At 28.9% G+C, this 14,867-nt stretch overlaps 1 protein-coding gene across 1 annotated transcript; it reads right to left on the bottom strand.

Annotated features, from left to right (window-relative positions):
• Positions 1 to 3,739: 3,739 nt before the first annotated feature.
• LOC123305088 (putative uncharacterized protein DDB_G0286901) lies at positions 3,740 to 14,866 on the bottom strand. The gene is made up of 8 exons (XM_044886703.1): positions 14,573 to 14,866; positions 12,983 to 13,364; positions 11,079 to 11,602; positions 9,665 to 9,856; positions 8,703 to 9,127; positions 6,359 to 6,602; positions 3,940 to 4,713; positions 3,740 to 3,772 (listed from the first exon to the last, which is right to left on the bottom strand). The coding sequence occupies exons 1-8, from the start codon at positions 14,852 to 14,854 to the stop codon at positions 3,740 to 3,742; spliced, it is 2,856 nt and encodes a 951-aa protein (XP_044742638.1). The 5' UTR covers positions 14,855 to 14,866.
• Position 14,867: the final 1 nt, after the last annotated feature.

Genomic DNA, 14,867 nt, shown 5'->3' with positions numbered 1-14,867 from the left:
ATTTCAACATGCATTCATAAAGCCATTAACATTCCATTCACGTACGATGGAGCATTTATTTTCTAATTTTTGTTTTTTAAATAGGTACAAATTTTAAATTTAAAATTATAATAATTATTATGTACACAATTAATATATATAAGAATATTTATAATGTAATGTGTAACATTGTAAAGTAGTGGTTTGTTTTCTATATACAAATGTTTTTTTTTCTTCATTAAAATCACAATTAACTAAATAAGTACCATTTTTTAAAAATAGTTTGTATTAATTTAAAAAAAATCACAAATAATTATTTTAACAAATATATTTATACTATGTACAATTAATAAATAAAAATGAAGGTACTCAATTTTTATACTATCATAGATTCTGTTTTTACCATTTCAATATTTAACTCTTAAAATTGTGTTCGAATTACTTAATTTTTAAGTACAATTATATTTAATTAATGTGTCTTTTATAATAATTACATATCTTGGAATTACTCATACTATTTATATTATCTCCGATAATTAAATTGTATTAGAAATCGGTGATTATTTTTTGAGCCCTGTAAAATCAAATCAAGTTAAATTTGTATAAGTGAAATATCAATTAAACCTTTGTTACTGAGACTTTTAAAAACGTCTAAAAATGGGATTTGAGATTTGGTATTCAATGAATTATATATTCTATTCTTCATATTTAAAAAGAAAGCTAGAATCGTAAAAAAGTTAGCGATAAAAATATAATTTCTTATGAATAAAACCTCTCATGGCAAGTTACTTGACAAAATTTGAATGGCATATCGTTAATTTTTGACAATAAATATCCAGTCAAGTTACTTCTCACAAGAATTGAAAAACTTTGAACCGGAGCAGAACCAAATCGGATTACGGATTGTTAGTCGATGTTATATTCTATTCGAACTATTTTACGTTTAGCATCAAAAACTGAAATCAATCAAAAATAGTCGACATCAAGTAATCTACATCCTATACTCAGAAAACAATATTGATACATAATATACCCAATTTCGATCGGTCATTAAGCGTCGGCTTGAAAAGCAGACAAATGTACTCAATTACTATTATAATCATTTTCATGAAACTTCAATATTAAATTATTCAAAAAAATTAAATTAAAATCAATTAACCGTAATTTAAATTTAACTAAGATTCTAAAAAGAGTTATCTATTTTTTAAATATTCGACATTGAGTAATCTATATAGGAATATTCGATGTTAATAAAAAAACAAAATACGTAGGTTTTAATATTAATATTGGAAAAAAATGAAGAAGAGGTTCTTTGAAAAGAAAAAAAAATCATATTATACGTAAATGCTTTTCATTTATCTTTTTCTTTTTTTTTTTTCGAATCTCCAAAAATAAATTATTTAATCAGATTGAATATCAATTATTCATAATTATTTCTCAAATATTTTATTTGTATGTAATTTTAAAAAGCCAAAAAAATATTAAAACATTATCCGCCATGGCGTGACGTTACGAATGTAATACAAACAATAAATTATATACACAAATGTACTAGCCTTCATATGGATTCAATTTATCTACATACATACACAATAACTACATGCGTAACGACACATCATAGCGAATATCGTTTAATATACATTTTTGATGAATGCTTTTTGTTAAATTAGATTTCTTCTCTTAATTTTCGTAGTTAGATTAAACAAAGAAATTTAAATTAAAATGAGGTTAGAAAATATAAAATATTTCAACAAACATGTCTATTTCTCCCTTCTAAATTTTTTTTCTAGATCGATTTTCACCTTCGTCTTTATCGTGACGAAGGAGAAGATCTTTAACAAACGCCATGTTATCATGAAAAAGAAACTTCTTCATTTTTACTAAAAACGGGAGGCAAAAGTTTAACGTGATATAATTATAATTGGATGGTACACAAAGACTTGAAAAATCTTGATACGGGGAGAGTTGGTTGAAAATGCGATTTTTAACATAACTAATTTTATGAACAATGCTGCATAACTTTGCTTTTAATAAATGAAAATCACATCAAGTTCTAAATTTAATGAACACTGACCCGAGTTCAATTTTAATCACTAGAGTGTGTAGACAATTTCTTGTAAAAGAACATATGATAAATTTTATGCCATATTCGACTAGGCGATAAAAGATCAATCCTTACTCCCCTCTTATAAGTATTTTATGAATATTAAACTGATAAGGAATATTTCTTTTTTTTTTTTTAAATAAATGTGAAATTATTTAAGTGAGATTCTTTTCTAACAATAAGTAGTATCAAATAAAATATCACTTATAATCTTTCTTAAACCAGATTTGACTTTATATTTAGAAACTCAATAAATTCGGATGTAAATCCAAGAATTTCGCCAGTTATTACTAAATTATACTATATAAGATTTCAGCACCCATTTTAGAAATCAAGTCACTGGCTTTCTAATTCAGTACAATTTCCTTCTTGTGGTAAACAATTGTGTCAAATTCATGAACAAATAACGGCAATTTCAACTTAAAAAATTTATCAAAATGAAATTCTAAAAATCCGAAAAATCCTTTATTGGTTTTCGATCTGACACGTACTTAACGAAGTCGGACTTCGTAAATTTTTTTTAGTTGTGACAGTTTCTCAATATTAAGAAAATTGAAAATTTAAAATAAACAAGCTATAGTAAATAAAATTTGTTATTACAATTTAGCTACTGACCATTTTTTCTTTAAGTTTAATATTTAAGAGATAGTTAACGAGAAACTCTGATATTCTTACGAGTATGTACAAAAATTTTATTTCTATTGATAACGCTTAAAAATTTGTGCTGAAACAAAAAATATTTTAGTAATAACCTTTGGAATCTTAATTGAACACAATTTAGAGTCATACATAAAAATACGATTTGTTTAAAACAAATCTATGATTAATAATAATTCAACAACAATAAATTAATAATTAAAATAATATTAAAATCACACAACAACAATTGAATTAAATTAAATAATTTAAATACATCGTCATGATAATATACTACGTACAGCTTGATCTAAAGCATCATCTGGTGATGAACATTCAGAACTAAATGAATCAATAACTGTTGTAGAGGACGATACTGACGACGGTGCTACAATGGGTAATAGCGTTTGATTGCCTTGCTGATTCGATGATGACGATGCCGTTGATTGTTGTTGCATTGATGATACACCTAGTAAATCATTTAAAAACTGCGTACTTTTATCATCAATAATTGCACTATTATTATTAGATGACGACGACGATGATGATGTGATAACACTTGATGATGAAGGCGCTACTGATGACGCAACAGTTGATAAAATTGTTCTAGCTTGTTGTAATTGTTGTTGATGTGCTGCATTTATCGCAGCTGCGGTTGATGTTATAATTGCATTCATCATCATATTATTCATCGTTGTAGCGGTCTGATGATGATGATGATGTTGATGATGTAATCCTGCAGCAATTAAACCATCTTGTGTTTGTTGTAAATTTAATATTGAATCAATTGCTGACTGTACTTGTGCATCAATATTTTCATCAAATTGTTGTGGCATTTGTTGTTGATTATTTTCAATTAAATGATGATTTGTTGATTTTAATATATTATTGATCATTGTTGTTGTTGATGAGGATGATGTAATCATCATAGATGATTGATTATCATCGGTATTATCACTAACATCTAATTCAAATTCATCTAAATCAAGTTGTATTTTAGCATCACTTGTATTATTATAATTATTTATTAATTTTGTATGTTGTTGATGCGTCCTAAATACATTATCACTATCACTATTATTATCACTATTCAACAATTGTTTATTTGTTGTTGATTTTAATAATTTATTTGTACAACGTTTTGTAGTAGTAATTTCATCAAAATCCATTTTATCATTATCATCATTATCAAAATCATTAGCTTTTAATTTTTTTAATACCTTACCACCTTGATGATTGTTTAAATGATGATGATAATGATTTGATGATTTTACTGGTGATGTTGTACATAAACGTTTTGAGTCAAAATCATTACTAATTATATTTGTACCCCCACCGCCACTGATAACTGATGATGTCCGTTTGTTGTTATTGTTGATCATTGGTGAGAGCGGAGGTTGTGGATTTGAACGTATTTCAAATGTTTTTATATTACTTTCAATGTCATCTTCAACTTTCAATTTATCAGTAGTATTGTCATCTTCAACTTTTGAAGATGATGTTGGTTCAATTTTAATTTCTGTTTTTAACTTATTATCGGTATTTGTAACATAGCCCAATTCTTTTTGTATACAATACCATTCATCATATTCAATATTATTTAAATTTGTTGTTGATGAATCTTGTATCTCAGATTTGATTTCCTGTTTTAACAGCATCGTTGTTGAATCTGACTTTGTTGGATTCCATTCTAAAGAATTTATAATATTTTCTGTGGTGGTTGTTGTTGATTTGATTAATTCGTTTTTTGTTGTACAATATGTTTGTTGTTGATCGTGTTTGATGTCTGTTGACGATGTATTCAATTGTTGCTGTTCGTGTTTTATCAAATTTGTTATATTATTCATATAATCAATGTTGTCGGTTGATGTGCCCAGTAAATCATTTTCTAAATCTTTTTGTAATTTTTCAGCACGTAATTTTTCTAATTCTTGTTGTTCACCAGCAATGAACATACGATCAATCATCATTAATTCAGATGTTGGTACTTCACGCTATAAAATTAGAAAAAATAGACATTAAAATTGTGTAAGCAAGAAAAAGAAAGACTCAGATTAGAAAATTTTTTGTGTTAAAATATAAGTAACTTAAAACCAAACAAATAAGTAGCAATTATAGGAAAGGGAAGGGGGTGGGGGGTAATTTGCAAATATGTCAGATATTATTGGTGGCGTTTTTATTTTCGAACCTCCCGAGGGTTTTATTTGTCAAAATAGACCTCTCTTAGTCTGAAGAAATTAAAATTTTATTTACTAAACCTAGATCACTCATTTTGTAAATAGAAAAGCCTCAGTTAATATGTTTGCTCGTGAAAAAGATTTGTTACAAAACTGATAGCTCGTTTATTTTTCTGATTAATCTGTAAGCTCTAATTGTATTCAGCATAGACAATAGTATAATATAAATATTTATTATCTATGGTATTCATACAGTCATATGGTATACTGACTGCTATTCGACAATTCTACTGAGGAAGACTATATCTACCGATTTTAATTGAAACCTTTTTACAGGTCATTTTATGGCTGTTAATTATATGTTATTTATAGTGATTACCTACGATTAAATAATTTAGGTCGGTTATATTTGGATATATAATTTTTGGTTTGTTTTGGCAACTAAAATTTTTATATAAAATAAACCGAAGGCACTAAATTTGGATTGCTAAACTGGAAATTTTGGAAACAATACACATCAAGAATGAGAGTCTATTCAATTCATTTAACAAGAAAAACAACACGATAATTAAAGTATAAAATTTACAAAAAAAGAAAAACAAATATCAACAACACAGAAGAGCAATATTTTTAAATAACGAAAGACATCAGCTCTCAAAAGCACGCTTTAAACGCAATAATATAAAATTTCATCAAAATAAATAAATATATCAACGTCTATAATCGTTCCATATCCTTTTTATACCATGTATATATGAAATATACATAGTATATTAAGTTTAGTCCCAAGTTTGTAACGCTTAAAAATATTGATAGAATCATCATTCATAGAATCATCTAATTCCGTCCGCCCGTCTGTGAACACGATAACTAAAAAATGAAAAAAGATATCAAGCTGAAATTTTTACAGCGCACTCAGGACGTAAAAAGTGAGGTCGAGTTCGTAAATGAGCAACATAGGTCAATTGGGTCTTGTAAACCGTTAGAGATAGAACAAAAGTTTAAATGTAAAAAATGTTCCTTATAAAAAAAATAAACAACTTTTGTTTAAAACATTTTTTTGTAAGCATCACTGTTTACTCACGAGGGCACACATTATATGCAAATTTTATAGTATGTATTAATATGGGATTATCAGTCATGTATGTATGCCATGTATAGGTATATGTGTAATGTGATAGAATAATCAACACAGTCTATACATGGTATTTCAACAATTAATTCAGTCAATTGTTTGTTTTCACTTGTTATTCAATAAAAATGATCAGTTGGGTGACCTGGTAAAAGGTTCATTTTTGTACTACCGTCGCGCTGAGATCTTAAAAGTATTCTCGGATTGAAAAGACGGCGTCTATTTTATAGATAGAAGATGCAAGTCGAACCTCAGTGTATCTGTATTTTTCATATAAAATAGATGAAAAGGAAATTTTGTAAAAAATTAATTAAATAATAAACTACTCACCATACTTTCCATTAACCGCAATGTCTTATATTTATTAACCATATTATAAAATTTATCAATAAAATGTCTTGCAGTTAATTCAAATATTTCATCAGCTTTATCTAAATCCTTTTGTGATAATACTGGCTGATTCATACAATGATAACGAACTAAACGTTTGCAAGCATCACTTTTACTTTGAAAAGGTGTATGTATATCTGGATTTGTTGCTTCTTGTTGATCCATTGTTAATTGTTGTTCAAATCTAAACAAAACATTAATTTATTAATTATTTAGAGAATACTACATAAATATTATAACCAATGAAATAAATGCATGGGTTGAGATTCATGGCTTACATGAAAATTGCCATACAAATTGTTTTAACAATAATTACAAAATTAAAAAAAGCAATATTTTAAAAACTAAAGAAATAATGGTTTATGAGTAAAACACATTATTAATCTAATATGATGTAATATACTACGGTTTTATAACATAAAACTTGACCTTTAAAAGTTTAACTCTAAGCGCATACTGATTCACGCATGACAATATATCGTCAATTGCAATGTTAATTGTCACCATATTATTACAGATTTAACCATTTAACACAAGTATAAATGAGTTTCAAACACCTTTGGATTTATATATGACAATCATCCATAAAAAGGTTGAAAGATACCGGACACTATGGAGCAGGCATTAAGCAAGAAGCAGCAGGAAGTTAAAGCCGCTTTTCGGGACAATCATCATCGTTCACGTCCGTTAAATCAAGTGTCGAAGAAAATATCTTGTACGCCTGCCTGTGATAACTACACGGAAAATGAAAGCTAGTACATATACTTATATTGTTTACTCTGATTGCAGCAGCTAGCAAAGCATACAGCTGCCTTCATTAAAATCGTAGAAGTTCTACGAGAGAGATACTTGACTATTTACTGTGCGATCTACAGTATGTTATATGGATTTAATTAAGCCATGCTTCACGAAAACGTATAGGAAACTGAAATAGTAGATAGCCCATCATGTAAATCGCCATTATTCCAAAGTACCTTGTGCGATCAATAATTTTCTGCGACATAGACAAGCACTTCTACTGATTTACTATTTTCCAATTTTTTCAACACTATGAGCTAGTAAAATTTCAAGTCTATTATCTTATCTGGAAAATAATGGAATAATAAAATAATCATTTTCCAAATTTCCAATTCCATTTTCCAATAATGAAATAATCATTTTCCAAATAAGGAATTCGGGCAATTTGTTAATTTAAAAATCTATTCATTATAATTTTGTTATTATAACAGTTATAACTGAAAAACCACACATCCAAACCTGCGTTTTAACATTACAATTTGTTTCTAAATTACGTAAATTTAAGTCAACGTATACTCCTCTGTGTCACATAAAACGTACGGATTTACGTAGAGTATATGTAAATCCGTACTTTGATTTAAATTTACCTTTTTTAGAAACAAAATATATTGTTAAAACGCAGGTTTGGAGTAGCATGAGAACATAGCTTACGAGATTCTAATTATACCATGTATATATGAAATATACATAGTATATTAAGTTTCGTCCCAAGTTTGTAACGCTTAAAAATATTGAGGCTACGAAAAAAATTTTGGTATAGGTGTTCATAGAATCACCTAATTAATCCATTTCCGGTTGTCCGTCCGTCTGTGGATACGATCACTCAAAAACGAAAAAAGATATCGAGCTGAAATTTTTACAGCGTACTCAGGACGTAAAAAGTGAGGTCAAGTTCGTAAATGAGCATCATAGGTTAATTGGGTCTTGGGTCCGTAGGACCCATCTTGTAAACCGTTAGAGATAGAACAGAAGTTTAAATGTAAAAAATATTCCTTATAAAAAAATAAAAAACTTTTGTTTGAAACATTTTTTTGTAAACATCACTGTTTACCCACGAGGGCGTTAATTAGGTGCAAATTTTATTGTATGTATTAATATAGGAATATCAGTTGTGTGTGTTTAAAAGTGAATATCTTTTGTTATTTACGTGACGTCAAAAAAACAAACAATTGCGCATCAACACTATGTATTATAGTACCTATGTATTAATATGGGATTATCAGTTATATATGTGTGACATGTATGTTTGTGTAATGTGACAGAGTAATCAACACTGTCTATACATGGTACTTCAACAATTAACTCAGTCAATTGTTTGTTTTCACTTGTTTTTTTCTTAGAATAAAATAATCATGTTTTTGTGCGTACTACGTTACGAATAAATTTTCATAAATAACATTTCAAATATTTTTTCGATGATTTTTATCTTGTAATAATTAGCATGGAATTAAAAATAAATTTTTATTCTGTAATTATAAATACTTACAATGCAGGACGTGAAACTGGCGGTGGTAATTGTGGTTTAAAAACATCTTTGATTGTTGTTGGTATTGTATTTTGTGCAGAGGTAACAATTGGAACTGTTTGTACACTATTGTTATTTGTTGTAATTGTTGGTGATTTTTTCATTTTTGCTATTGGGCTTGAATTGATGGTATTCAAGGTAATATTCGGTATTGTTGTTTGATGTTGATGGGGATGCGGATGCTGAAGTTGATGTTGAGATATATTTGATGCTGAGGACACAACAACAGCAGGCCTTGGATGATATTTTTGATTACTTAAATTATTATTCGTTGTTATTATGTTTGATGACGATGACGTTGGTAATGTTGTCGATTGCGATGTAATTTGTTGATATTTATTGTTTATGAAATCAATATGCTGTGATGTTGTTTGGGTTGATACAACCTGCAATTATCATTTAATTTAATATATTAAATTTTACTTTTAAATGCAGACTATGGCGTAGGGTATAATAGTCCAGAGATCAGCATACTTCATTTCTATAATTATTTTTTTATTGCTAAAAATTTGTCCAGTTGAAGTTATTAGATAGTAAAACAACTCTAACCAATGTCGATATTGGGAAAAATACACTTAAGTTATGCTGCATCTGTCTCGCCAGCTTAATTAAATTATGAATATTTGCTTTTTTCCTTATTTTAATCGACTTTCCGACATTGTAAACTTTGATCAGAGTTGGTCGGACCAAAGTTTAGCGTCATTAGGACTATAATGTATTTTATATCAATGGTTTAGAATATATTGTCGTACACAAGGTTTCTCAAGGATGAACAGAAGCGATTAGTGATGGTCGAACAAACGTGAAGAAAGTTCCGCTCCCTCACAAATTGGTATAACTTTAGCGTGGGAATATACTTTGAGCGAAATTTTTCGCGGTCGGACTATTAAGAATAAAATTTAATAGATGCAAAAAAATAATACCTGATTTCTTTTATTATCATTATTAACAGACATTGGTGGTATATTTGGTAATGATGTCTGTACAGTTATTACATTTGATGAATTTGCTGTTGATACCGGTGATATTGAGGAAGTATTACATACAGCAGTATTCGTCGCTTTATTCATTTCATTAATCTGGTGTTGTTGCAAAAATTGTGGTCGTATTATATTCTAAACAAATAAAAATATTAACACCATACGTTAATATTTGTCAAAGATTTTAAATGATGTTTTAAATTTGACGTTTTGTATAGCCGCGGTCGCACAAATTTTCTTATCTAGACAGATATAGTCTGATATTTAAATTAATAAAAATCATAGCACACTTTATTCGTATCAAAGTATAGACTGGGTTCGAATGTTAAATCTCTTTAAAATTTAACGATAGCCTTATGAAAATTTCGCCAAATGGTAGGAGAGGTTATAGTATTAGACCTAAGGATACTGGCATAAGCATACTGGCTGTATGCTATTCATCATCAGACCGAGAATCCAATATAGAGCGAAATTGTCTTGACCGACTGTGCGCTGTATAAACATACCAAAAATAAAATTCAAGGGCTGGTTTGTATAGGAATCATAAGACAAATTATTGCGGGGAAAAATAAAAAATTAACCTATGGCCATATAGAATCTTTGAAAGTAGGCAAACCACAAAGTAAACTGTATGCTTCAAGTAGAGCGAAAAGCCACATTCCTACACCATTGTTTTGAACAAATGATTATGTTCATACATATAGTGGCAAACGTGGAAAAAGTAACGAATTGCACTGAGTGGTTGGTTTTTATTTGCTCGAATAACCTAACTACTTCTAAAACCATCGTCTACATCAAATAAAACCTCCTTCGATTCTTGAATGCCTGGAATTTGGTTGAAGGAGGAAAGAAAATTGAGAAATAATCCTGTAAATACAACGAACTGTTTGTGAACAAAAACCGCACCTCCACGAATTAAGTCCAAATCGTTTCTAAGGAATATTTTAAAATAAACAATCTCCACCCTTAACGATTGGGTGAATAAGTCTAAGATCAGAAAATGGAAAGATGAAGAGTCACATGGGGTTGGCAAACAGAGTAATTTTCTCAGACGCTAACGGGGCGGATGATTCGCCCTTTGATATTAAACAGAATTTCCTTGCAAAGAATTGAGGGTCTATCCTACGACTCTACAAAAATAGTGGGGCTCGTAGATTCGACAATGACCAAAGTGTATTATTAACCACCTTCCTCTACGTTAAGGATTGGAATATAATCTGCTTAATAAATAAGTTATTATTAATGAAATCAGGAAAATCAATAATGAAAATTAGTGGAATACCAATATCAACTTTTGCAAGCTAAAATTTGAATTCTTATTAAATTTTCTTGCATTAAACATAATGAATATACTTACATTATTCGATTGTTGCTGTGGTATATTATTAACAATTGTATTTGAACTGGTACATGTAATAGTTGGTATTGTTGCGGTTACTGTTTTATTCAAATTACACATATTTTGTTGTTGTATAATATGTTGCTGTTGTTGTTGTTGACCACCAACAATATGCGTATGATGATGATGTTGTTGTTGTTGTTGTTGTTGTACACTAGTAGGTACACCAACACCAGCTCCAGGAGCACCACCAGCACCAGATGTATTAATACCAATAACAATATTATTATCATTATTATTACAATTACTAATAATATGGTCATTTAATGAATCTTTAAATATAATTGTATTTGCACCAGCAGCTGTTGTAATCATAGCACCACTACTTGTTAGTATATTCTTGTTCATGTTGTTTATATTTAATACTTGTTGTAATTGTTGTTGTTGTTGTTTTAATTGTTTTGATGTACAATTACTTGTTGATGTTGATGATATTAACGCATTATTAGTTGATGATGTAATTATTGTTGGTGTTATTGTTCCTAAAATCATTCAAGTTAATTTACTACTACGGAAAATTATTGGGCAGGATATGGTTTTAGTTAAAGTTTTTTTTTCGATGTTTAAAAAGGAAAATATAGATATATTTTTATTCTATATATAGGGTGTCCCAAAGCTATTTCATAAGAAGAGCAGAGGAATATAGAACATACAATTCTAATACGAAAGTTCTTATCGTTTGTAATTTTGAGAATTTTTCGAGAATTAAGGTTGTAGAAAATAAAATTTATTACAATTTATTCTCTTAAGTCACTACTATGAAAAAGTGTTGAGCAGGATGTTGTTATAATTAAAGTGTTTCAAAAGGAAAATATTTTTATTCTATATATATATTATACATATAGGATGTCCCAAAGCTGTAAGAGGACAGAAGAATATAGAACATAAAATTCTACAAAAGTTATTTAGCGTTTATCATTTTGAAAATTTTTGTAGTAATATTAATCATATTAATTAAATAATTTATTCCCCTCTCTCTCCAATGTGAACAAAAAAACCTTTTATACAAATTCTAATCCACTTTCAGGCATGATGGACATATGGTAGTCCTATGCAATTGAACAGAAATACTTTGAAACTTACTGAAAATATCAGAAATCTCTAGTATTAAAAGGTTATTTTTTTTGTATTCAACGTCATTTAAGTTTCACGTTAAGGGAAAAATAAAAAATCTATTTACTTCTGTGATGCTTGGGAAAATACATTTTTACATGCGACGCCATCAGAGAGAAACTGAAAACATTTAATTATCAAAATGAAATTCCCCCTTCTCATAGATACCCCTAGAACTATCCCTTTTATTTCCATACATGCTAGAAAGACGAAGTTTTTTTTAACATTAAACGTCTTTTGAATCACACATTAGGGGATAAAACATAAAAATCAAATTCCAAACAGACCCCTCCCCTCAGAAAATTTACTTCTGTAAATACTTTGAAGGTTGTTACATTCAGCGTCCCATAGACTTAGGCCCACAAAATTATCTTCTATAATTTTAGATTTCTTCTAGAAAGATGGAATTTTTTCCATTTGACACGAATTAACTTGGAACTTACGGGGAAAACAAACTTTATTTTTCCTATCGTATACACTGAAAATGGAAGACATTCATCTTATTTACGTATATACACGCTAGTGCATTCCCATTCCCCATATGAATGTGAACACCAACTCCATTTTCAATACCGTGTTCCTTTTCTTTGCCTTCCCACCTCAATTACCTTCGCAACCCTTTCCTTAACCTTCTTCTGATACTCCTAAACTCTGCTTTATTATAGAAAGTTCGCTAAAAGTAGGCATTTAACGAATTTTTTCTTTTTACACACTCAAATACAAACTACAATCTAAATTAAATGCTTTACCTGTTGATGTATAAAACATAGTTTGTTGATGCGGTGGGTGTTGTTGTTGATGTATAGATACAACAGATACAGGAACGGGCACAGTTTGTTGTATTTGTGATATTGGTATTTGTTGTATTAGACCAGTTGTACCACCACCAACACTAGTATTCACAATTGTTGGTTGTTGTTGTTGGATTTGTTGTATTGTCGGTATATTTGATAGTAATTTACCAGTAGCTAGGATTTTTGTTTGTTCATTAAACAAGCGTTGTAATTGTAATTGTATTTCATTCATTGTTTGCGTACTATTGTTATCCGGTGTTCCAACAATTGATTGTTGTTGTAATTGTTGTAAACGATTGTTTAATGTTTGAATTTGAAGTTGAATATTTTTTAATTGCTGTAAAAGATTTTATAAATAATCAAAAATAGTTATTGGATTCCGATATTTTGTTTATAAATTATTTATTATCAAATTAAAAACCATAAATATACCATATATATATATTTATATTAAAAGAATCTTAGCAATCCGGCACCTAGAAGGCAAGGTTGTCCCCTAATGTCAGATTTTATAATAATTACATCAAGCAGGATGGCCATAAGAATCAACCTTCCTGATTATCGATTTTCCAGTATAGATTATCATAGTTTTACTTGATTTTTCTGTAATGTATACAGGTTAAAGTCACACTGAAGTTTAACGTCAAGAGAATGTAGAATTTTTGACGAAATAAAAAAAAAAAATTAATTTTGTGATTTTGCTTGTAGTAAGTTTTTTTCGGTTTATCAGTAAATTTAAAAAAAATTACAAATATATAAATTTAAATTTTTAGATTTTTTTAGTGTAATTGGGACCCTAAAGTAACGAAAATCCAATTTTTTTAACTGAGAGTAATAGTTCATTTAAATTTAAGGTTTTCGAAGAATTTGCCTAAAATCTGTCTGCATAATTTTGGTCGACATCACACAACTTATGCGTTCAACTATTAAATAAACACGATTTTTGTTAATCGAATATTTAGAATTTTTTCGAAAGAAATTCCATGTGATCGAGAGCTAATGAGCAGCTTATCGATAAAATCCCAAAAATCAGGCATTGGTAAAATCGGAAAAAATCATTGTGTAAGATAAAAAATCTATTTTATTTCTGATTTTCACTTTTCATCCCTGACTCCACATACAATCTCTCAATTATATAAAAATCCTTGGATGTGATAATATTTCAAACCTTATTTTGAAGAGAGAGTATTGCCAGTGATCTCATGAAGTATGAACGGAATGTTTCCATTGTATTCACAGAGTATGAGCGGAATATTATTGCGGATGTTATCTCTCCAGAACACCAACAATACTTTCTTAATACTCAGTAAAAAGACTGGCAAAATTACACGGAAATCCTAACTAAACAGCGTAAGAATCTTGTATCACATCTGTGCACAAAACTTCACGTTACCACCATTGAAACGTCACCTAAGCTCCGCCTATATTCCGTGAAAACAAAGGAGGGTAGTCCGTAGGAACTCCGATTTTCATTCGAGTTTCGACCGAGTAATCAAAATCGCTAGAGCTACTAAACACAAACTAATAATAATAATTGATACATACCTGCTGTTTTTGTGGTGTCAATTGTATTGTTTGTACACGTTGCAACACTTGTCCATTGTTATTACTATTCAACATATTATTATTTGTTATATTACTTGTTGTTATATTTGATGTTGTATTTATTAAATTTGTTGTGTTCGATGCAGATGATACAATACTACCATAACTGGTCATCACTTGTGCACCACTTGTACTTGTATTTATTATATTACTATTTGTACTTGTTGGTAATGGTATTAATTGTGGCATATTTAATTTATTATTATTATTGTTATTTGACATTGTTTGTTGTTGT

Source organism: Chrysoperla carnea, chromosome 1 (assembly GCF_905475395.1).
Source record: "Chrysoperla carnea chromosome 1, inChrCarn1.1, whole genome shotgun sequence".
NCBI lineage: Eukaryota > Metazoa > Arthropoda > Insecta > Neuroptera > Chrysopidae > Chrysoperla > Chrysoperla carnea.
The sequence above is the reverse complement of the archived record's forward strand: the minus strand, read 5'-3'. Positions and strand labels throughout refer to the sequence as shown.

What these genes read in the sequence shown, in the direction of transcription:
- LOC123305088 (XM_044886703.1), bottom strand. Translation starts at nt 14,854, where the DNA reads ATGTCAAATAACAATAATAATAATAAATTAAATATGCCACAATTAATA. An exon ending in TGACACCACAAAAACAGCAG is followed by an intron (nt 13,365 to 14,572) that starts GTATGTATCAAT and finishes AATCTTTTACAG; the next exon opens with CAATTAAAAAATATTCAACT. An exon ending in ACAATCATCAAGGTGGTAAG is followed by an intron (nt 3,773 to 3,939) that starts GTATTAAAAAAA and finishes TAATGTATTTAG; the next exon opens with GACGCATCAACAACATACAA.